This window comes from Lutra lutra, chromosome 12 (assembly GCF_902655055.1).
Source record: "Lutra lutra chromosome 12, mLutLut1.2, whole genome shotgun sequence".
In the NCBI taxonomy this organism is placed as follows: domain Eukaryota; kingdom Metazoa; phylum Chordata; class Mammalia; order Carnivora; family Mustelidae; genus Lutra; species Lutra lutra.
In genome coordinates this window covers 87,843,627-87,866,969 of record NC_062289.1, presented here as the reverse complement: position 1 = coordinate 87,866,969, position 23,343 = coordinate 87,843,627, and the positions used below count along the sequence as shown (strand labels likewise).

General features: G+C 56.2%; 2 protein-coding genes across 2 annotated transcripts in view; one reads left to right on the top strand and one right to left on the bottom strand.

Annotated features, from left to right (window-relative positions):
- Positions 1-10,468, top strand: part of RASAL1 (RAS protein activator like 1) — a 28,574-nt gene extending 18,106 nt beyond the window's left edge. The window contains exons 13-21 of the mRNA XM_047697546.1: positions 578-770; positions 3,618-3,755; positions 4,316-4,460; positions 5,677-5,849; positions 6,839-6,976; positions 7,064-7,199; positions 7,998-8,118; positions 8,949-9,025; positions 9,291-10,468. Coding sequence (XP_047553502.1) covers positions 578-770; positions 3,618-3,755; positions 4,316-4,460; positions 5,677-5,849; positions 6,839-6,976; positions 7,064-7,199; positions 7,998-8,118; positions 8,949-9,025; positions 9,291-9,430 — 1,261 coding nt within the window. The 3' untranslated portion in view covers positions 9,431-10,468. The remainder of the gene's footprint in view (positions 1-577; positions 771-3,617; positions 3,756-4,315; positions 4,461-5,676; positions 5,850-6,838; positions 6,977-7,063; positions 7,200-7,997; positions 8,119-8,948; positions 9,026-9,290) is intronic.
- Positions 10,469-11,262: 794 nt separating this feature from the next.
- The window catches only part of DTX1 (deltex E3 ubiquitin ligase 1), a 33,987-nt gene continuing 21,906 nt past the window's right edge, over positions 11,263-23,343 (bottom strand). The window contains exons 4-10 of the mRNA XM_047697547.1: positions 14,966-15,027; positions 14,463-14,624; positions 14,124-14,185; positions 13,473-13,631; positions 13,219-13,380; positions 13,027-13,116; positions 11,263-12,353 (exon numbers count right to left, since the gene is read on the bottom strand). Of these exons, the coding sequence (XP_047553503.1) occupies positions 12,129-12,353; positions 13,027-13,116; positions 13,219-13,380; positions 13,473-13,631; positions 14,124-14,185; positions 14,463-14,624; positions 14,966-15,027 (922 nt within the window). The 3' untranslated portion in view covers positions 11,263-12,128. The remainder of the gene's footprint in view (positions 12,354-13,026; positions 13,117-13,218; positions 13,381-13,472; positions 13,632-14,123; positions 14,186-14,462; positions 14,625-14,965; positions 15,028-23,343) is intronic.

The window sequence follows — 23,343 nt, the reverse complement described above, 5'->3', positions numbered from 1 at the left end:
CACCTTCCAGGGGGAGGTAGCCAGCCAGCTAAAGAAGGTTATTGAAGGTCGTCAGGGGAATGGAGGGAGCTAGAGCACGGAAGGGTTGTGGGAAGTGCCAGGAACAGAGCAGGGACTTGCAGTGTTTCAAAGGGTGGCCAGAGGGATAGTCTCATGGAGCAGGGGACCTCTCAGCAGAGACTTGAAGGAGAGGAGGGAGGGAGGCGTGCACATCTGGTGGAAGAGTATCCCGGGCAGGGGGAAGAGCATGTGCAAAGGCCCTGAGGTGGAAGCATGTGTCTGGCATGTCCCTGCTGACATGTCCCATGATGATATGTGACGGGGAAGGGATGGCCCCTTAGAGGAGGGGACATTTAAGCTGAACGTGGGTGCCAGAGTGTCTCAGACTGAGGGAACAGCGTGGACAAGTCTCCATGACAGGAGTGAGCTCAATGTGTTTGAGAAGCAGCCAGAAGCCTGGTGGGAATGGTGGGAGGGGAGGTTGGGAAGGTGGGTGCTCTCAGCTCAGTGGGAGCTGGTGGAGGGTTTTGAGCAGACAGATGCTGGGCTCGGAGGCACAGCCACTCTGTTTCCCCAGGAGAATCTCCTTCAAGGGCGCACCCTCGGAGGAGCACGTGCGGGACGCCAGCCTGGGGCTGTTGACGGGCTACCTGGGGCCCATCGTGGATGCCATCGTGGGCTCCGTGGGGCGCTGTCCGCCTGCCATGCGCCTTGCCTTCAAGCAGCTGCACCAATGCGTGAAGGAGCGCTTCCCCCAGGCAGAGCACGAGGTGGGCCATGCCTCCCCATGGAGCAGATGGGGAGACTGAGGCTGGGGAGGGACGGTAGCTTGTCCAGGGTCACACAGGGAGGCGGGGCGGGGCGGAGGACAGAACCTGGTCTGCTCACGCTCAAGTATGTGTCCTGTCGGAAGTGGGGACAGGATTCCTGGCAGGGTCTGGGATCCAGGGGTGGTGGTAAGAGTAGTGACAGTAGCTCCTGCTCTATATAGCCCTCACCAGGGGTCAGACCTACTTGTACGTGTTCCTTGCCTTGTCATAGCCACCCGATGGGACAGACACTGATATTCTTCCATTTCCCAGAGTAGGAAGCAGAGGCCCAGAGAGATTGAGTCCCATGGTGCTGGGATTGGCACGTGTCTAGGCAGGCTGGCACAAAGTGAGTGCGTCTTAAATTCAGCTCTCGGAAAGAGAAAGAGAGTGCGAGCGAGAGGGAGTGAGAGCACCCGAGAGCGAGTGAGCCCGCTGATGCCGGTAGGTGCTCTGTAGCAGACACCCCAAATAGCCCCAGATAAACCCCCACATGTGCTAGTGCTCTGTCACTGTTGACTTAAGAGTTGGGACCCCAGGGACTGCCTCGGGCAAGTGAGCTGAATGAAGGCAGCGGGCCAGTTTGGGGCGGCAGGGAGTGGTAGGGACTGTGGCAAGCTGGTGCTCCCACGGCTGGTCTTAAGGGGGCCGCTCTGGATGGTCAGTCATTGCCACGTAGGAATGGGGACCCAGTATTGCCAGATCGTGAGAGTTCCTTTTCTAAAGGCAACCTTCTGGATTTTATGTGAGGTCTCTCGTTTCTTTAAATGTCGGCACTAATTCGCCTAACGACAACAACAACAACAACACAACACTTTGAGCCAGCTGTTACACGTTTGCAGCCGGACCGGTCCATGGGTTACCCGGTGGAGCCTTCCTGGTGTAATAGTCAGCATCCCTTCCACGTGGCTGTTTTTGTCCTGCCTCACATATGGTGTCACATCAGGCTAACTCTTACGTAGTGCTGAGGTCATAGAAACGCGGACTGGGGGTTCACTTTGCAGAAAAATCTGAGACCTGCTCAGTGTTGGAGACGTAACGGCCCAGTCCCTAGAGCTCGAGTTAAGAGCCCTTGATTACGCCACACTTCTCTCCACGTTCTGTTTACAGGTGGGGAAACTGAGGCCCAGAGAGGTAAAGAGCCTTGGCCAAGGATTGTGGACTCAAAGCGAGGCCTCTGGTCTCCCAGCAGGGGTCTCTCCCTTCTCCCCTCGGCCCCTGCTGAGGAGTGAGCTCTGGGCCTCCAAACTGGGACCTCGCTGGCTTTATACCCCACTTTGCCAGGCTCTCGCCTGGGCTGCAGGTGCTAAGTGGGACACAGTGTGGCAGGGAGGAGGGAAGGGAAGAGGGGAGGCCAGCTCCCTGGACAGCCTGGCCCTTGTGAGGGACCCAGTGTGACTCCCGAGTGTCCTCCAGTCCTCACTTCCCACGGTGGGCAGAGGCAGTGGGCAGGGAGCAGGGACTATCTCAGGCCCACGAGGGTGAACGGGGTCACGGAAACCCAGGGGAACTCCTTTCTCTACCGCTCTGACACCTGTTCCTCCTCAAGAAAGGAAGTCAGAGCTGATGTCAAAGACTAAAATTACCCTGGAATACGGCAGATGGGAGGGGGGTGGTGGCCTTGGGGGCAGCTCAGGTCCCAGATGAGGGCGGGGCTGGGGGCAGAGACCCACCTCCTGGGCAGCATTAGGAACCCGGCTGTCGCCAGGGCTCACTGTCAGCACGGAGGTGCCGTAGGAAGTTGGCACGTACCCAGGGAGGGTATTGTCTCGAGTGTGAATACGGCCCCTAAATAAATACTGGCGTACATTCTCGGGCTAAATATAGCCGGGCAAGTGTGAAAGGTAGGTGGGGAGTGATCTGGGGAGAGCCAGATGCACCCAGGATAAAGGCACACCCTCTCTCTGAGCTGCCTCTGCCAGCGCTGGGGGTGGGCCAGGCCCGGGACTCACCTGCAGGTGGGCCAGGCCCGGGACTCACACAGGGGGCCACCGCCCTTTACAGTTTGTAGGAGGCAGAGCCTGGGGCGGGGGGTGCACCCAGGACAGGCTCAGGAGCCAGCCGAGCTGGGTTCACTCTTGAGCCTGTGTCCTCGTCCGGAAAACAGGGACAAGAGTACCTACTCCACGGGATGGTTAGCGGTTCAGATGAGCTCCTGACAACTCAGCAGGCGGTGTGCAGGGTCGGATGCAGGAGAGTGTGATGAAGAGCCGAGGGCTCCGGTCCTGCCTGGGTTCAAGTCTTAGCTCTGCCATTTACAGCTGTGTGGCCTTGGGCAGGTGACCTCTCTCTGGGCTTCAGTTGTCTTCCCTGTAAAATGGAGATAGAATCCCTCCCAGGGTGAGTATGAAATAAACAAATGTGTGGCCAGTTATCTGGCATGGTGCTATTAATAAAATAAATCATAGGTCGGGAGATCGAGTTCTGCCTCCTCCACTCATCTGCTGTGTGACCTTGGGCCAGTCACTTGGCATCTCTGAATTTCTGCTTCGTCCTCTGTAAAAGGGGAATAATGATGCTGCTTCCTTTCTAGGTCTGTGCCCTTAGCACGGTGCTTGGCACAAAGCAGATTCTGAGGATGTTGGGCTAAAGCTGATCATGCAGGATTGGTATTGTTACTCTATTTTCCAGGTGGAGAAACTGAGGTCCGGAGAGAAAAAGCCATCCTGGCAGACCAGTATGGTCTTCTGGCCCATCTCCCATCCCGCTTCCCCTTGCACCACCAATCTGTTGTCCTTCCTGCCTCAGTTTCCCTGTCTGGGAAGTGGGTCCTTGGGGGCTCCTCTCACCTGCTGCTCCTCTTGGCAGGATGTGAAGTACCTGGCCATAAGCGGCTTTCTCTTCCTGCGGTTCTTTGCACCTGCCATCCTCACCCCAAAGCTGTTTGACCTCCGGGACCAGCATGCAGATCCCCAGACCAGCCGCTCACTGCTACTGCTTGCCAAGGTGCCAAAACTGGAGTCCCACAGTTTGGGTGTTCTTAGCCAGGGAAAAGCATAGGAACAGAGCTGGAAGGCCAAACCGACAGAAGTCCCAAATGACACCCAGAGAAATCCATCTCAAACACCAATTAGCCTTCTATCCTGAATGTGAAGGCATTCGTTCATATGTTCTCCAATTTTGTCTCTTAAAATGAAAACCCTACCCTTCCAGGAGGAAAGTGGGAAGTGGGCTGGTAGTCACTAACACCTTAGTGTGAATTAGACCATCCTTTGCAAAGTGGCCATATTTTGAGGTTCTGATGGGCTCCAAAGTATGCATGATGGGATAGGGCAGTCCTTAGTAGGGGAATTGAGCTCTGGAGGGAACAGAATAAGGGCACTGGGGGTGCATATCTGTCTACAGGGAGGGGTAGATATTGTTCGAAGCAGGTGCTGCTATGAGTCTTCCCCTTTCATCGAGCACTGATTTGAGAGTCAGGACTCAGGGGCTCTGCTCTGGGTCTGTAGGCAGCCCTTCCCCCAGCAGTGACCTTCGCCCTGGCATCCCTTGCTTCTTTCCTCCAGGCTGTGCAGAGCATCGGAAACCTAGGCCAGCAGCTGGGCCAGGGCAAGGAACTATGGATGGCGCCCCTGCACCCCTTCCTGCTACAGAGTATCTCACGTGTGAGACACTTCCTGGACCAGCTGGTGGATGTGGATGGGGAGGAGGGTGAGTCCCTGCATTTCTGCCACATCTGGCTTGTCACTCTGTGGACCCTTGGGACCTGCCCTTCCCCCTCCCACAACCCCACCCCAGTACTGAGACTGTGGACTTGTGGGTCAGCTAGTCAGTCAACGAACATTTCCTGGCCCCTCCTGTGCTAAGTCCCAGAGATGAACAGAGCTCAGGCCCTGTCCTCCAGGCTATCCCAGCCAATGTGGAGATGTGTGTGGGTGCTGTCGCATGGTGCGCACACAATAAAAAAAAAATCTCTTAAGTGCTTACTAGACACTGTTCCAGGTGCTGGGAAAATAGCAGTGGACAAGACAGAAGAAACCCTTATAGGTTTCTTATTCTAGCAGGGACCATGGGCTAAAAGCAAGAGGAGTTAGCAAATAGTACAGTATGTTCGGAAGTGATTGTGTAGGGAGAAAAAATAACAGAGGGAAGAGAATGTTGGGGTGGGGGTGGCAGGTTGAGATTTTAGGTGGGGTGGCCAGAAATGGTCTCATTAGGGTGCTATCAGAGCAAAGCCCCAAGGAGGACAGAGAGCATGCCATGAACATCCCAGGGAAAACTATTCCAGGCTGGGAACAGTATGTGCAAAGGTCCCGAGGTGGCGAACAGGGAACCACAGGGAGGAGCCAATGTAGAAGAGGGAATGAGGGGGCACAAAGGAGAGGTGGGGGCCAGACTGTGTGGGGGCTTCATAGGCAGCTGGGCTTTGATGGGGAGTGAAATGGAGCCTGGGACAGTTTTTTAAGCAGAAGAGTTGGGGCTAAGTCTGTATCACAGTATAGGGCCCAGTGCACTAGATAGTTGGGTCCAAGTCACATAAGAGGAACCTGTCGGAATGTGGAGCCCCGGTTGTGGCATGGCAGGGTCCCTGTGGCATTGGGGAGGATCACCCCCCATGGAAGCAGGACTAGATCCCATGTACTCACTGGACTGACTTCATGAGGCATGCCCCCTCTGCTGACTGCCTGCACCACTGTCTACAGAGCTTCAGGAGAGGGACGCCTGCTTGCCTACTTTGTGCTGCTCCCGGCCCCACCTTCCATGATCCGCTAAGAGCAGGAGCCCTCTACAGCAGTCCTGTTGTTCACCCTCCTGCCTCTAGGGGGCAGAGTCATGCTTCACCATAGAGGCACCTGGGCACGCGGGCAGGGCAGCTTGAGCCTGGATATGAGGGTTTCACTGCCCCCCCCCCCCCTCCATTTCCCAGAGGCTGGGGGCCCAGCCAGGGCCCTGGTGGCCCCCTCGGTGATCGTCCGTGAAGGTTACCTGCTGAAGCGCAAGGAGGAGCCCGCCAGCCTGACCACCCGCTTCGCCTTCAAGAAGCGGTACTTCTGGCTCAGCGGGGAGGCGCTCTCCTACTCCAAGACTCCTGAGTGGCAGGTGGGGCTCTAGCCCACAGCCAGGGCGGGGAGCAGGAGGGAAGGCGGGGGCGGGAGGAGGCGGTTTCCAGCAGCGGCCTCCCTCCCTGAGCTGCCTCTCTGTAAGCAGGGGGAAACTGAGGTCCGGGAGGGGGGCAAGGTAACAAGTCCAAAGTCTCAGGCCAGGCTCTGCTCACACCTTTTGGGCCAGTATGGGCACAGTACAGACGTAGGCATCAGACGTCTTTTGGCTGGTGCTATCCTGCTCACGTAAAATTGGATCTGCTCTCCCAGAGGTCCCCGCCTGGATGTCTAGGTACACACACACACACACACACACACACACACACACGGCCATTTGTTGACTCAGTCATTCGTCAAACAATAATTGAATGCCTCCTGCATACCACGCAGTGTTCTAGGCGCTGGACATATAGCAGTAAACAAGGCACAGGATCCCTGTTCTCCTAGGGTTGCCACTGAAATGCAGGAGAACTCAGGCACCTGCTGGTGCGCGCGCAGTTCTGTGCCTGCACGTTGGTGCATGGTAGCTAACACCGGGCAGGGCCTGCTTGCTCATTATTCCCACTTTGTCAGTAAAGCATAGAGTCTAGAGTTCTAATCCCTGGTTTCCAACTCTGGCTCTATTAGCTGAGTGACCTCAGAAGGGTCACGGGTCCTCCTGGGCCTCAGTTTCCTCCTCGGCACACAGACCCAGCCTCAGAAGTTGGTGTAAGTTGGTAACTGCGGAGTGCTGGAAAGCACATCCCGTCTGCCATGTCTGCCATGTGGTTGCTGGGCTGACTGATGGATGGCGGTGATGGACACTGGTGCCCCGGGGAGTCGGTACTTCCTTAGATGGGGCAGGATTGGGGGACTCAGTGCTCGAGACAGGGGTCATGAGCCCAGATTACAGACACACCCCTGGGGAACATCCCCAAAGGAAAGCTGTCCCTGGGCCCCACCACCCCGGCCCCCAGCCCACCCTGCAGCGACAGACCTGTCTCCCAGATGCGCTCCTCCATCCCTGTGTCGCACATCCGTGCCGTGGAGCGCATGGACGAGGGTGCCTTCCAGCTGCCGCACGTGATGCAGGTGTTAACTCAGGACGCTGCCGGCGTGCTGCACACCACTTACCTCCAGTGCAAGGTAAGGCACCGCAAGGATGGGGAGGAGGGCATCCCTTAGCTTCCGCACCCCTGACATCCCGCCCCCCCCCCCGCCGGCTTCCCGCAGAATGTGAATGAGCTCAACCAATGGCTGTCAGCCCTGCGCAAGGCCAGCGCCCCCAACCCGGACAAGCTGGCCTCCTGCCACCCTGGTGCCTTCCGCAGCTCGCGCTGGACCTGCTGCCTCCAGGCTGAGCGCTCAGGTGAAGGGCAGGGTGGGCTCGGGTTCGGCCCTCCCTACCTGTCAATCGGCGGATGCCCCACCTCCTCTGGCCGCTGAGCAACCTGGGGCAAGTTACTTAATTAACCTCGTTATGCCTCAGTCTCCTGAAGCTTGGAATGGGGTTGATGACAGTCCCTGCCTCCTAGGGTTGTGAGGAGTGAGTTGATAGACACAAAGCACACAGAACGCTGTCGAGCACGTAGTGCTCAGTACATATGAGGTCTTATTTTTTTAAGCACTTACTATGTGCTAAGCATCTAGTGGAACACAGACATCAGGCATGCTCTAGAGGAAGACAAGCGAATAACCAGACAATTGTAATACAGTCTTCTAAGTACCAAGATGAGGCTTTTGAGATGCCAGAGAATGCCTCTGATCCAGCCCCAGAGTAGGAGATCAAGGAGGGCTTCCTGGAGGAGGTGCTGTTTCGATGTCAACTGAGAAGAGTAGGCGTTAAGCAACAAAGTTGGAGACAGGGATGGGGTAAGGAAGTGTAGTCAGAGCAAAGAGCATGAGTAAAGACCCGGAGGCGGCAGAGGGAGGGCTGAAAGGTTGCAAAGGGTCTGCGTGGCTGGAGCCCGGACTGTGGGAGGAGGCTAGAGGGAGGTGAGGCTACCACTATGCTGGGTGGGAGTGGAAGCAGTGGGGCATGATGGAAGTAGTATGTCAGAAGAGTGAGTTTAGAGGCAGAAGGGTCAGGGGCTTGGGGACCATCAGCAGTGGGGGCTTCTGGAGGGGATGATGGGAGGCGGTCCTGATGGTGCCGTGTCCCCCTCAGCTGCTGGCTGCAGCCGCACACACTCGGCCGTCACCCTGGGGGACTGGAGCGACCCGCTGGATCCTGACGCTGAGATCCAGATGGTGTACCGGCAGCTGCTCCTGGGGCGGGACCAGCTCAGGTGGGTGCCCCTGCCCAGCCTCCCCCCCCCCACAGTGGCCAGCCGGGCCAGCTACCCAGCATGGCCCCCCACGTCCATTTATTCATTCTTTCCATCTGCTTTCAGCTGAGCTTCCCGGTGCATGGCGTGCAGGTTCAAGGGGAGGATGGGGAGGCATCCTCAGGCAGGCCCCAGTGCAGAAGTGGGTCTTGGATCTTTTCATATCTGGGTCCCTGGGGACACGGGCACAGACCTTGGATGTGTTCCTTTTCCTTCCTGGTGGGCTTCAGTGCTACCCAGTGACCTATTTGTTCCAGCTCCTTCTAGAGTGGGTTCTGGAGCTGGCCTGTCTGGTTTCGAATTCTGGGCTAGCCACTCACTGGCTGTGTGATCTTGGGCACATTGCTTACCCTCTCTGTACCTCTGTTTCCTCATATGGAAAACAGGGATAATAATAGTACCTTCCTCCTGGAGTTGTCCTGAGAGGTCAAACGAGCTAATGTAGGTAAGGCATTTTGTAGATGCCCAGTCACAGCATAGACAGCAAGTTATTATGCTGTGCAACCTTAGGCAAGTTACTTTACCTCTCTGTGTCTCAGTGGATTGTATAATGGAGGCAATAGTAAGTCCTTACCTTGGATACATCTTTTGTGGCACTTAAATGAGTTAATACGTGGGAATGGCTTATAACAGTGTCTGGTACTCTGTAAGTATTTGCTGTGATAATGGTGGTGGTGATGGTGACAGGTGGGAACCTGTCATGTCTCTTGCAACCAGCAGAGAATCTCCGGAGTGGAGAACAAGATCGGGAGTCAGGGACCAACCCTGTCTTTCTCCCTTTCAACTTCCAGGATGAAATTCCAGGAGGATCTCAACATAGATTCCAGTCCAGAGGCAGACGCAGAGAAGGGCTCCGGGGCCACGGAAGGTGAGCGGCTAAGGAGGTCCCATTTCTTTGCCATCTCTGCCACCTGCCATAACTTGCCAAACACACGACTATGTCCTTCACCACTCCCCTCCCCTTCGCAGTTCACCAGCAAGTGTGGTGAATCGGGGGGGGGGGGCGGGGGGATGGAGTGTGTGGGCTTTCAGGGCATAGGGTCAACCTGGAGCCTGAGAAAGCCACTGGGTCTAGGTTATGGCAGCCTGCCTAGGCCTGGCTAAGCCCCCGTGGCTCCTTGTGTCCCTCGCAGGGGTCTGTCCCAGTGCCCTGGCCCGGCACAGAGAGGCAGCTGCCCGCCTGCTGGAGGTGCTCGAAGATCTGGACAGAGCCCATGAAGAGTTCCAGCAGCGGGAGCAGCAGAGGGCAGCCCTGAGCCCCCTCGGGCACTGAGAAAAGGCCAGAACCAGCCTGGAAGGGGAAGGAAGGCGCCAGAGGACCCCCTCTCAGAGCACCCTGGAGTCTTGGGGCTGTCCTGTTCCTCGTTGATGCTGTAGGGTGCAGGCTTCTGGAGATCTCCTAGTCTCTGTGCCCTAAGTGCAAAATCCCGGGCACGGAAGCCCTGTGGCAGGGGGCTGGCCTTTGTACCGAATGACTTTCAGTCTCTGGGCGAGGCAGATGGGAGTGGATGGGATAAGGAGCCTGACTCATTCGGCTCAGGGGAAGGTCTCTGCTAAACCAGACTGGCTCCTGCCCACACCCACTGGGCCCACCTGGTCCTGAGCTGCTGGATACAGCTGTCTGTGAATCCCCGACACCCATGTGGCCTTGTTGCCCCAGACAGGCACTAAAGAGGCTCAGCCCTTCCTGTTTTCATGTCTGCCAATCCGTGTAACCTCACTGATCCTCCTGAACCCTGCCTTGGCCGAGAGTCCTAACCGCAAGCTTCCAGAATCTGGTTCCCTCGGGAATAATGGAGGCTTGGAGCTCAGCGTGCCAGACTCAGACCCTTGGAGCCTGGGAGACCTTGGCCTAGGTTCTGACCCCCTCTTTGAGCCTCGTTTCATGCTGTATAAAATGAAGGAGTGTCTAGATGTGTGGTTGTCAAACTGGGTTCCATGGAACTGGTTTGGGAGCCAGGGAGGTGTTTCTTAGACTGTTGTGGTCCAAAACTCACCCCCTAGGTTGTCTGCTAGAAAGGCAGATTCTCAGCCCCCACCCAGATTTACTGAATCAGAATCTGAAGGAGTGTGGGCACGTGGACCAGGATTTTTAACAAGTTCCTCTGGTGATATGGTCGAACACAGGATTTGATGATCACGGGGCTGGGCAATTTTGTATAGTGGGGTTTGAGGTGAGATTTTCTTTGAGAATGAATCATAGAGGGTAAAATATTTGGGGAACACCCAACTGGCAGAACTGGAAGGGCCTCCAAGGACTCATTTCTGGTTTTTGTGTGACTAGAAGGTGGGACAGAAACCAAAGCGTATCTGGAGATTAGGGGGACCCAGGAAGATGCAGCGCTATCCCGAGCGTGGCCAGCAGGGGTCGCCTGGAGCCGCAGAATCTGCCTCCGCCACCCAGCATGCCTTGCTGATAGGAAGCTTGTTGCATTCCTGGGATCTGTCCCTAGACAGAACCGGCCCCTCCTTTCTTAGGGCAGGGGCTGGGGTTCGAGGGGCCAGTCACAGTGTCTCCCAGCTCGTCCATGTTTTTCCGAAAGCTCTCAGCTCCCAGCCCAAGTCCCTCATTCCCAGTACTCTACTAGGGAGCAGCTGTGTGCATTGCCTTGGGCCGTGCCTGAGAACAGCACCTTCAGGCCCGCCTCTTGGGGTCTAGGGCTGGGAGGGCCTGCCTCTGTTACCCTCACACTCCCTGTGTGCCCTAAGACTAGAGAATTATGGGGACCCTCCATCTCCAGCTGCCCAAGGCTGAGAGGGGCAATGGTCCTGGGGCCATCATTTTGTAGCAAACTCCCCGATGGGGTGGGCCAGAGCCCCCCCACCCCCAGGGTCAGAGCCACCCACCCCACTCCACCCCTCCGCAGGAAAAGACTGAGTGAGGAGGAGAAAGACCATTTATTTCTCCACCCACAGTGGGACTGGTAGGTTTTCAAAAGAGCAATCGCTGGCGTCCCTTTAAATCTTGGCTGACTTCCACCGTGGCAGCCAATCAACAGAGGCGGAGCTGGTGAGTTGCCTGGGCAACAGGCCCCTGGTTGGCCAAGACCATCAGCCACCCCACTGCCCACTCCCAAGGAAAGCAAAATGGACTCTTTGCTGTCTGGTCTGCTTTTTAGACCTGCTGGCCTAAGCTAGGCCTCCTTGTCTTGCTCCTGAAGCCAGAAGCTCCAGCCTTTGGATCTTGACATTTGGGAGCATTTGGTGGAGAGGATGGAGTGGGGAGGAAAGGAGAACAGTGCCTTATCTGGGACAGACATAAGGCCTGGGGATGGGAGGGGAGAAGAAGGACGTCAGAGTCCCAGAAGGATGGAGACACCAGCACAGAATAAGATCCCTCTGGCCCTCTCTCGAGGGGGGGACCTTCTCTCTGGCCTGCCCCTTTGCAAACCTGCTTACTAAGCTGGGGCTTCTACCCCATGGGCCCACAACTGCCCATCTGTGGGTGGCAGAGATGGGGGGGCGGTGAGAGGCTGAGCTTCCCAAGGGCCCCTTACCCCTTGGAGCCCCAGCAGGCCCCCAGGGTACTTGACCTGAATCCTGCCTGTGGACAAGCCTGTACTGATGTGATAGAGACACAGATGGGAATCCATATGGAGTATCACAGGGGTCTTCTGTCTCTTCCCCCCCAGTCTGGGGGTAAGTAGAGGCACGTGGGTGTGCGTGCATGTGTTCAACAGGACACGTGTGTTTGCGTGAGGGGGTGGGGCTCTGTCTTTTTGGTAGGGAGGTTGCTGTGGTTCCTGGTACTCTCTCTGCCACCCTCTCGGGGAGCTATAAGTCAGAGCCGGCTGGCCTGCCATCCTCCCAGCATATCCCAACTACCTCCAGCCACATCTCCAGAATGCTTCTGGCTCCTTCCGCAGGCTCCTCCCCAGCCCTGAACCTGGGCCGCCAGGACACACCTGGCGGAGGGAGGCAAGTGCCGGACCAGGGGGCCAAGCAGGAGGGAAGGTGGGCAGCCTCGGGCTTCAGGCCTTGGCCGCAGCCTCGGACACGCCCTGGGCTGTGAGCTCCGCCAGCACGTTGTCTAGGTAGCTAGCGTCCGGGTAGCCGTGGCCTGTGAGGTTGGACCCAAACTCGGTCTTGTGGTGGATCTCGTTCCACACCACGGTGTCCGACTCGCCCGTGGTGTTGGATGTGCCGATGGTGAAGATGAGTCTCCGCTCCCAGGCCGTGATAAGCAGCCTGAGCACCTGGTGGGCAGATACCGGGGGCAGGTGTGGGCGTGAGGGGAGGGCCCCCGTAGCCCCACCCTGTGGCTGGAGCCCCCATCCAATGCCCCCTAGTCCAGCCTCCCTCCCTCCCTGGCCACTCTGTGGCTCCGTTAGTGCCTTCTAAGCCCTGCAGCCTTCCCAGTGGCCACCCAGCCTGGCTGTGTCCCTAGATGGGGTCCCAGTAAGAGCTCCTTCCAGGCTCTCTGCCTCTTTCATCTGGGTCACAAATGGAAGGCCCTCAGCTGTATCTGGTGTGCTAAATAGCCATTTGGTGACTTCCGGGGCAATATTAAAAAACCTGGAGATTTCACATGAAAGTCAGAAGGTCGGACTTCTCTTGAAAAACAGGAAGTGAGGCCGACAACTGGGAGTGTGGTGGTGAAGAGCCTGGACTGCATGGGGTGAAATCCAGGCTCTCCCACTTACTAGCTATGTGACCTTGGGCAAGTCACTTGCCCTGTCGGAGACTTCCGTAAAATGGGGTCAAGACCTTGACCTCACTAAGCTGCAAATGAGATGAGTATGAAGCAACTGGCAGGGCTGGACTTGCGTTAGGGGGTAGTGGTCGCTGTTGGTGCAGAGAGAAAACAGGGACTGGGGGTGAGGGGGACCCTGGCCAGCTTCCACACCCCTGCACTCTCAGGGCACCCACCTTCCGGCCCTTCTCGTTGTTGGGTAGATAGCAGTGGCGCGGGAAGCCTCTAGCGGTGAACTTCTTGCCTGGGTTGGGGTGCTCAGGGCCCTGTGGGGAGGGGAGCACAGGTTTGAACCGCAGATAGGTGGGAAGGGGGGGCCTCTGCAGGGTTCAGAGGATTTGAGACCACGGGGCCAGGGCGGGGGTGACCTGGATGCCTGTGGGGATGTCGTAGACAATGCGGATGGTCTGGGTGTCAGCGAAGCCCGGCAGCGAGTGGGGGATGAGGTGGAACTCCATCTTCCCGGGCGGCTGAGTGCCCGTCTTCTCTCCGTAGATGGCCTTGCAGGTGGGGCACTGCAGGCTGCCATCCTGGGGCGGGGACAGCGGCTGGCGGTGAGGCCCCCAGGCATCCCGGCCCCGCCCCTCTGCCTGCGCCCCACCCACTGGCCCGCGCCGCCCACCTTGTTGCCATTGGAGTACATGGCCACGAGGCACAGCAGGTGGTACATGTGGCCGCAGCGGCCCAGGCGGCCCACAAGCTCGGGCCGCACGCCCTTGTGCCGAAGCACGCCCTCGTAACCGGATGCGGTGACCAGGCGCTCCATGCAGATGGTGCAGTCCTGGGGCAGGGGCAGAGAGAGGAGACTGAGGACGGGCCAGGGCAGGATACCCTCAGGTGGGCGCGGCCCCTGGGCGGGGCCACGCCCCCAGGCCCCCAAGTCCCCAAGGGTGTCAGACTGCCTTGCCTCTGGTACCCATTTGGCAAAGGGCGAGGACACCCCCTTAACACTGAATGCAGACACATGGCAGAGGAAGACGGGGCCCCCTTGCAGCCCCCCTCCAGAGGTATTACAGCTTTAACTATACAAAAGAAAAATTTAAATATGGGGTGGAAAATACGGGTGAAAATAAGATACGAAAACTGTCATTCTTCAGGAGATTGACAAATGTGATTCTATTACGTTAAAGCATTTCTGTTTATCACAAGACATTGCATAAAAGGGAAAAGGCGAACCCCCAGACTGGGAGGAGACACTGACACACAGAACCACAGGAGAGGGTGGGAGGTCGCCGCCCTCTGCCCAGGCCAGGACCCGCCCGTGGGGGCTCACCTCATCTGGCGGGTTCTTCACCTTCTGCATGTACCTTCGAACCACATCCTCGGGGTTCTTACCTGCAAAGACACAGCGGGGTGGGTTCGAGGGTGCCTAGAATCTCCCCCTGAGGGCTTGGCTCAGGACGGGGTCAGGGGTCAGAGAGGGGTTGGCAGGAGTCACCTGTCAGCGGTTGCCGCACTCAGAGTTGGTGGCAGAGGGGGTCAGGGGAAAGGGAGCTGAGATCAGGAGATGGAGGTGGAGTTCTAAGTCCTATGAACAAACTGGAGTTAGGGGTCAGAGGCGCTGGGGTCAAGGGTGAGCTTAGTGGGGTCAGGGTCAGCGCGGAAGGCGTACTCTTCTTGAGGTGCTTCTTCTTGGTCTTGCGGCACGCCCCGGGCACCCCGGGCACGGGCTTGACGTCGCTCTTGCTCACAGGCGGCGGGTGCAGGATGGGCTTGGGGGCCCGCGTCAGGCATACCGGCAGGCCCGCGGCACACAGCAGGATCCCGGTCATCCCTGGAGAGAGGGCGGGGCCGTCAGGGGGCGGGGCGCCCACCTGGTCCCCTCCCACCCCGCCCTCCCGTCATTGGGTGAGCGCCTGAGCCCTCCTCAGGCCCCGCCCACCTGCTCGGCCCGGGAATCCGGGAGCCTTCAGGTGGGTAGGCTGGGGCCCCCTGCGCCCCACCGCGGGTGGAAGCCGAGTGGAATGCCTTCTGCAGTCCCCCCACAATGTCAGTGGGACGTTTCCTCTGGGCCCCGCCCACTAGTACCGTCAAGGGGCGGAGCCGCAGGGCAGATAGGTGCGGCCTCCTCCTCATGGGCCAATACCCTTCTGCCACTTCAGGGCTGGATCTCACCTGCCAGGGCCGGATGGACTGGCCCGGTACCATTCAAGTTCTTCACCGGGAGCGCGGGGACCCTGAGGAGAGAAAAGAGGCCGTAGTGGACTCCAGCCCCACACCAGAAGATCAGGGGATCCTGGTTTGCCTTCTGGCTCCTGGGCATACTCTGACCTCTTTGTGCCTGTCCCGTCATTTAGAATGATCACCAGGGTCACAAACATCCTTCTTTGGGGGGGGGGGGGGTATGTGATTGGGATCTCTGCCCCAGTTACAATGGAATGGACCCCTAGACTTAGTACTTTCTTCCCCACACCTCAGCTGGTGTCCCTTGCTTGGGGTCCAACAGCTCCCTTCCACTGGCCACTGTGCCTTAAAGCCAACTATGAGTGATGTAGCCACTCCAGCATTTCTCCCAATAAAAGGTTCTGGTAAAGAGGCATTCAGGGATCAAATAAGTTACGAAACACTTCACGGTCTCCTTGAAAATTCACAATATATATGAGCACATTGAAGGCTCTGATAAGTCCTGCATAAGGAAATATGATTGGGAATGATAAATCCAGGTTTTCCAAAGACATTTTACAACGAACACTTTTTTACCCCTCTCGAAGATCTACTAATGTCGGTTCCTATAACTGAGGCATTGCTTCTCTTCAAATGCAGAGGCCCTAGGAAACCATAGCGGCTTCCCCTCTTTGCCCTCCCCGACCAAAGAGCTCTGGCTGATTTTAAATGCTCTCATATCTCAGCTCAAGCACTAACTGGCTGGGCGTCACACAGCACTTCACAGCACCTCTCTTAAGCCTGGCTCCCATCTGTAAAGTGGCACATTCCTTATGTTTGCTGCGAAGAGTCCATGAGATTCTGCACATCGAGGGTCCCACAGAATTCCTGGCACCTAAAAAAGCCATTACTTATCACCAACACCCCACTGATGAGTAACCCTGCTTGAGCAGTTTCACCTCTCTGCACCTCGGCCCGCTAAGTCATGGTGTATCTCACCTTCCCCTTGGAGAAGAAACCATGAAAGTACTGCAGTGACAAGCTTGGGCAAGTCGCTGAACCTCTGTGACCCTTGGTTTCCTCATCTGTAAAATGGGGATAATCACACCTCACCCCCAGGGCTGCTGGGAGGGCTGAATGAGAGTGGCTGCGGTGATCTGTACACTATGCCCGCCTGAGTTGTCACGACTTCAGCACTGGATTACACAGGTGTACTACGGTCTGTCTGGCTGTTGACATGCTGGATAGATAAGTCTCCATGCAGAAACGTGTTATTCAAGCCAGGGGAGCCAGAAGGGCTTGGGCAATGTGCCAGGAGAGGGTGCAGGAGGGGATGGGGGCAGGGACAGCTGGGGAAGTTGCTGCTACCACCCCTTTGCCTGTCTGCTAAGGTCTGAGCCTGGCCAGGGCTGCCTGGTTACCTGGCCCTGGCAGGCACAGGCGATCCCGGGCAGCAGGCTGGAAAGCATCTTTGAGCAAATGGTATGCTTGACAGGCTCGGGCGCAGCTGCAGCAGATCCAGAAACACACACACACACACACACACACTCCTGGGGAACAGGCGTTATTTTTCCATGCACACATATACTGGGGGAACATACCACACATCCAAATATACAGACACACACACACAACATAGAGAACACTGCACCAACAGGCACCTCCCCACACAGATACACACATCCCAGGAAGCTCCTTCCCCAGACACAGACACGGAATACGTGTGCATGGGGGAACACACCACACACATTTGCACGCAGACACACAAAAGCACACAAATGCACCAACATACTAGGGAACATATACCATGCACACATATATCCAAAGACACACACAGACGCATCTCAGGGAACACACACACACACACTTCTGCAGGGGACACACCATGCACATGGAGGCACACCCATGCACACAGAGTGAGGGCATGCCATTGGACGAGAGAAGCCAGCTCATGCAGCCACCCAGTGCACATGGGGACACACACAGACACGCAGATGCTTGGCTGGGGAGGCCCCCACTTTGTCCAGAGTCTTGTGCACCCCTGCACTGCACACAGGCTCTACTCTCCCTGCTCAGCAGCACAGACTGAACTTGGGCTCCCTGCAGCACTCCTCCCAGACCCCCTGATGGCATGGGAAGGGGTCTGCAGTAGGGTACCACCTGGTCACAGTTGAGGTGTGTGTGCAGAAAGGTGCTGTGCCTCAATTTCCCCATCTGTAATGGGGATTAAAGCCCTGTGAGCATTCAGTGAGTTAAAACATGCAAAGCTCATAGTATGGTGCAGGGGTGTGAGCGGAGAAGGATTTTCTCCTTCTTGTAGCCTGCCAGGACCCAAGAGATGGGGCTGAGTTTCCATCTGACCCTCCCAGGGTCTGTCATAATCCTCTAGGACCTTCCTGCAGGATATCACCTAATCTCATCCCTCCTCTTACTCTTACAGGAAAACAAGGGGGCACGTACCTCAAGCTTCTCCTCTTCCCTGCCCTGTCCTTTAATAGAGTTCTAATGTAGGCACACTGCTAAGGCCCTCAGAATATCTAGGTCCCCCCCACCTCCTATCTTCCCTTCTGTCTCATGAAAAAAAATCCTTCTTTTTCTCCATGGCTATCTGTAAAATGGATAGCAAGAACAATATTTAGTATGCAAGCAATTACTGCTTGTCTTCTACTGGAGGCAGACATCACTAATCCATCACCGCACTCTCAAGCTGAGCAGAATCCTCAGCACAACCTCTGCCCATCAGGGAGGATCGTTCCCTACCCCAGGTCTATCTAATGCCCAGCATCTGGTCCAGTTCATGACCCTGGTCTTGCTGAGTCTTTGTCCTGGGATTTAGGCAGGAGGGCACCTTGGAAAGGGAAGGTTTCTAAAATCTCAGCCGCCCAACAATTTCTGGCAGCCCTTAAAAACCACAGAACCCAATTTACAAAAATGAGTCTTGCTCCTGGGAAGGTGGTGGATAGGGTGTGACAGTGGGGCTGTTTTTTATTTACTCATTACGAGCCGGGGAAGAGTGTGAAGGCAGCCCCCAGCCTCTCTCAATCTGCAGGCCCTCTGAGAGAACCCAGGGTAACAGGGTTCCCACGATGCCCGAGCGTGGGAGCCGCCCGGGGCCCCCTTTTGATGTGGGATGCACTGTTTCCTCCGAGTCAGCGAGCACATCCTCATGCCCTGGACAAGAGTCTGCTGCCCGCATGCCTCCCGGAAGGGGGGCCGGCCTGCACTCTCTGCTCCACCCTCTTGGGGCCCAGGCTGGCAAATGGTAAGAGGAAGCCATCGGACCCCCTTGAGATCTGCTCTAACCAGAAGCCAGGGCTGGCCACCCCAGGATGGAGATGGGTCCCATTGCCATGCTGGGTTTCCTGCTGTCTTTCCCACCTCTGCATCGGCCCTGTTCTTCTTCTGCCCTCAACCCCACACAGATCCTACCTTGCTCAGGGTAAAATCCAACCTCCTTACCCTATGTGAGATAGCCAGTACCTACGCCTTGAATTGTGTTTCCCCTGTAGTTACCCCTCACCCACCCTACCCCAGCCCCACCCCACCTACCCCCCCAGTCTTTGTGCTGTTCTGGAACACACCAGCCACATTCCTACCCCAGGGCCTTTGCACTTGCTGATCTTTCAGAATGCTCTTCCCCAGATATCCTCATGCCTTGATCCCTCACTTAACACAGATTTCTACTCAAATGTCACCTTATCAGAGACCTTCCCTACCATTTTACTCCAGAGAAATCTCTGTCTTTGCATTACCTTATTGATTAGTTGATTGTCTTAGTGCTAACCATGACCTGATTATAAAGTCTTTGATCTGACCAGGCCCTCCCTGAATCTGTGGCCTCATCTCCTACACCTTCCGTTTTGCTCCTCCAGACACATCTGTTGTGGCTCTAACCCACCGAGCATAGTCCCCTGTCAGGGCCTTTGCACCTGCTGTGCCCTCTGCTCGAAGGCTTTCCCCCCAGATGCCAAATGGCTCTCTGAGGTCTCTGCGGCAATGCCACCTCATCACAGAGAACTTCCTTGACCACCTGACTTCAACCCTAGTATACAGCACATAGCAGGTGTTTGAGAAACACTTGTTGCATGAAGAAAGGAAGGCTGAATTTGGTGGGAACCTTCTGAGCAGGTGACTCATGAGCACACATTCAGGCCCTTTGTCCCCATGTGTTCTCTACACATATTTGAAGTGAGCCTTGAAGCAGGTGTCCCAGAGAAACACCATCTAGGGCCTCTGGTTCCCTGGAGTTCCTCTGCCAGCACTCACGCTCAGGGGACATCCTGCCCAAAGGCCCAAGAAAATGTTTCCTGAGAAATTCCCAGAAGTGCTCTGCATCCCAGTTGGGGCCAAGGTTCCATGACGAGGTTTTGAGGATCCTGGGCATTGCACAGAAATTGTCTTGGTGAATGCGCCACACAGAGACAGGCAAAGGGGTGTTCCCTGTGGTCAAAAATTCCAGGCACTCACTATGGGCCCGATGCTGTTGTCCTGTTTCACTCCCCTCATCTAATTGTTCCCCAAAGTCTATGACATCCCCACTATGGAGAGGGAAAAAACTGAGGCCCAGAGAGCTGAAGTAATTTGCCAGTGGTAGAGCCAGGATTCCAGCCCAGGCTGTCAGACTCCAGAGTCTGTGCTTAGCCATATGACATGAACCGAGTTCCCTCATCATGGCTCAGTGGCCCAGGCAGGAGGCTCTGTCTGAGAGAAAACCCCCCAGGACTGGTCTGAGAAAGAGGGCTGGGTGTTTGGCTTTCCTTCTTGTCAAGGAAGAACAGAGAGGCTTCATATCTACACAGACTGGAAGGCAGTGCTCAAAGGCAGGATGAGATAATGCAAGATTTTCCTAGCTGCTGTTCCTCACACTGTTCCCTGCCTTTTCCTGCCTGGGCATCTCTGCCACACTGTTCCTCCAGCCTGTCCCTACTATTCCTAATTCACATCTGTCCTTTGAAGACAGGCTCAAAGGCCACTGTCTCCATGAGGGCTTTTCTGATCTACCTCAAATAGATCCATAGCTACCCCTTTTAATTCCCAAGGGACCATGTTTCTCTCCCCCCACCCTGCCGTTTTTGTTTTGTTTTGTTTTTATGATGCAGACATATTATCTTGCTTTCTGGTTGTATGGTTCCACTTCTATCTCTTGCACCAGACTGTGATCTTCTAGAGATGTGTCTGAACCAGCCCTCGGGCCCTTGCATTGTGGACGAAACCCCATGCAAATGGGTTCTCAGGAAGTACCAAATGAAGGAGTCGAACCAAAGAAACAATTGGCCTGCTAGTTCTATGGTCCCTTCAGAGGACCTATGGTGCAGTTCTAATACCAGTGTCCCCCCAGAGACAAGGATGGAGCGGGATTGGCAAACACATGACATGTGTAGTACTCTTGCCATTCCTGCACCCATGGCAGGCATCACCAGTCGATTCCAGCATTCCCTTCTACTAAGCCAAAACACAACTTCCGACTCCTCCTCAAGAGTGCTCCTGGAAGACATAACCATTCGAGCAGAGATGGTGCATGAGATGAAATCTGTCATTGGTTTTAGGGATGATGGGACTGAGGCCAAGAGAAGGGAAGTGACTTCACTAAAGTCACCCAGCTGGTTAGCAGTGCAGCTGGCACCAGTTCCTGGAGTTTCCGAGTCAGAGGCCAGGGCTGACCCCACCAGGCAGATCTGTGGGGCCATCTGGAGTTGAGCAAGCTTTCTGAGCCCACCAGACCCTGAAGTTCTTGATGTGGACCCCGGAGCTGGCTCAGGCCCAGGTAGGCTGCCTGAGTGGCCAAACAGAGGACCTATGGGCCTGTTCTGGCTACTCCTCTCTCTGTCTCAGGCACGAAGTAGAGTTTGGGACCCCAGGGAAGAAGGAAGCCACATGGTCACGCCCTTTAGGCCAGCTGCATTCCCATCCTTCTGCCCAGAGCTGGGCTCCCTGTCTTCCCCCTGCCCCTGTGCCCTGGGTGGTGCCAGACAAGTCACATTCTCTGGTGATGGTTTCCAGGTCCCCTGATGGGCCTCAGGGGCCCTCAGGACACCTGGTGCTTACCCTGTGGTCCCTTGGGGAAACTTGGGAGGCTCTGGCCTCGGTCAGTTGGGTCCAAGTGGGTGAGGAAAGGGCAGAAGTGAGAGTGCCATGTCGGGGAGAAGGAAGTTGAACAGTCCCTGGGGATCCCCCACGTTCCTTGGGCCTGCTCCCCTCACCTGCTCCCTCTACCTATACCTGGGACCAGCCAAGTCTCCGCTCCCACTCCCCTCTGCAGGGCCCAGGGCTGAGGACATTACACTGAGCTCCAGGGTGCCCCCTGGGCCTAGCAAAACCACAGGCCATCAACAGCTGCTGTCTGGAGGCCCTTGCTCACTTCCGCTTTCTGCCTGGACAAGCCTCTGAGCTCCTGTGGGCCTCAGTTTCCCCTCTGTACGATGGAACCTCTCATCCCTGCCCCTGTCTACGCCTAGGGAATAAAGTGTGCAAAAGTCCACTAGGGAGACTTTTTGAGGGCTGGTGGCCACTTAGGGCCAGATTTATCCAGGGGCCTGGGAGCACTCTCCTTCAATGCCCTGGGCTCCCAACCCCCCAGAGCAGGGCTGTCAGAGAAGCCCGGGGAAGGGGAGGGGAGGGGAGGGCTGGGCTGGCGGGTTCCCACGGCCTGGGGCAGCCACATGCAGACAGGGGTGTGTGGTTTGGCCTCCCAGGGAGCAGGGCAGGAAGTGCTTCAGGTCTGGGGTGTGGGGGTGTTTGGTTTGACCTTGTGGTGAGGCGCCCAGGAGGGAGGGGGGACTGCACAGGAGGCCAGGAAAAGGGGGAGGGTGGGCAGGCCACAGGCCTGACGGGGGCGGAGGGGGGGGAAATAGGGGGAGACACGGTGAAGGTGAGATTTTCATGATGTCCTTTGAAACACTGAAATGTAATACCTATTAAAGAACTGAAGAACAAAATATGAAGTCTTTAAAAGAAAAACGTAAAATCACTGGTGGAAGTAAAAAATGGGAAGAAAACACCCAAATATACTGACAATATCAAAGCCCACCTCCAGATGGGCTCCTGCCTCCTGCATTGGCTCTACCTGTGGCATAGTCTCAATATCCAGAGGGAGCCTGTTACAACAAAGTCGCACCAGCCTTTCCAGCTGACAGCCCTCCTGGCTTCCATTTCACTCAGAATAAAAGCCCAAGTCCCGCACCATCCCCCCAACCCTCCCAGCCTCAGGCCCTAGAAGACTGGCCCCATTTCATCTCTGACCTTATCTCCCACCCTCCATGCTCACTGCCTGCAGCCTCTCCAGCCACACTGACTTCCTCAAACATACCAGGCCTGCTCCCGCCTCAGGGCCTTTGCACAAGCTGTTCCGTCTGTCTGGAATGCTCTTCCCCCAGTTCTCCACGTGGCTTGCTTTTCAACCTCCTTTAGCCTTTGCTCAAATGTTACATTCTCAGGGAGGCCTCTTGTGACCTCCTTATTTAAAAATCACGCCCCTCTCATCGGTCCTACGTGTCACCCACTCTTTACGTTTCCTCTGCTGCAGCTACCCCTCTCCGGACCACATTCTAGAATTTATTTATTTAATTTATTGTTTGAGTCTCACGAGACTGTGGTTCAGGGAGGTTAGGGATTATCTGCTCTGTCCACTGTCGGATCCCCAGGGCCCCAAACAATGCCTGGAACACAGTAGTTGCTCCACGGATATGGGCTAATTCCTTTAAAAACAGATAAACATAAGATCCTGTAAAGAAGGTCAAAAGAAACTGCAAACTGTGACAGATAAAAAGATGGCACGTAAGGGCTGAAGACCCTTAACGCACAAGCAGTGTGTGCAAATCAGTAAGGGAGCAAAAAAGTAGCCCAAGAGAGGGACATGCAAAAGGAATAGACAAGTAATTAGCAAAAGAAGGAAGCTCTGGCAGCCGGCAAATAGATTCTCAGGCTCACGGAGAACCAGAGGTAGGAAGATGCCACTCAAGGGGCATCACTATGACACCGCTCAGGTTGGCGTGGTGTGCTGGCCTGTGCGGGTGAACGGGAGAAGCACCTCTTCCCACAGCTGGCGGGTGGTGTAGACAGTATGGGCTTGAAAACGCTGGCCTTGCGCGGACAGCTGCCCCGCGTCACAGGTGCAGCAACTGGGGACTAGAGGGGGCAATGAGTCCCGCCGGAGTCACACTGTGAAAGAAGGGGCCAGAGCTGGGTCCAGCCACTCCCCTGGGCTCCCTGAGGCCCAGTGCAATCAGGGCCAGGTCTCTGTGACCCTGGCAAGAAACCTGGGGTGGACAGGCAAGGGAGTAGGGCACCCCAATACCCTGACTCCAACTGAGGACCTTGAGCAGGTGTCAGCCTTTCGGAGCCTCGTTTCTTCACGTGAAGAGTGGGGAAAATCGGATGCACCGCGTGGGGTT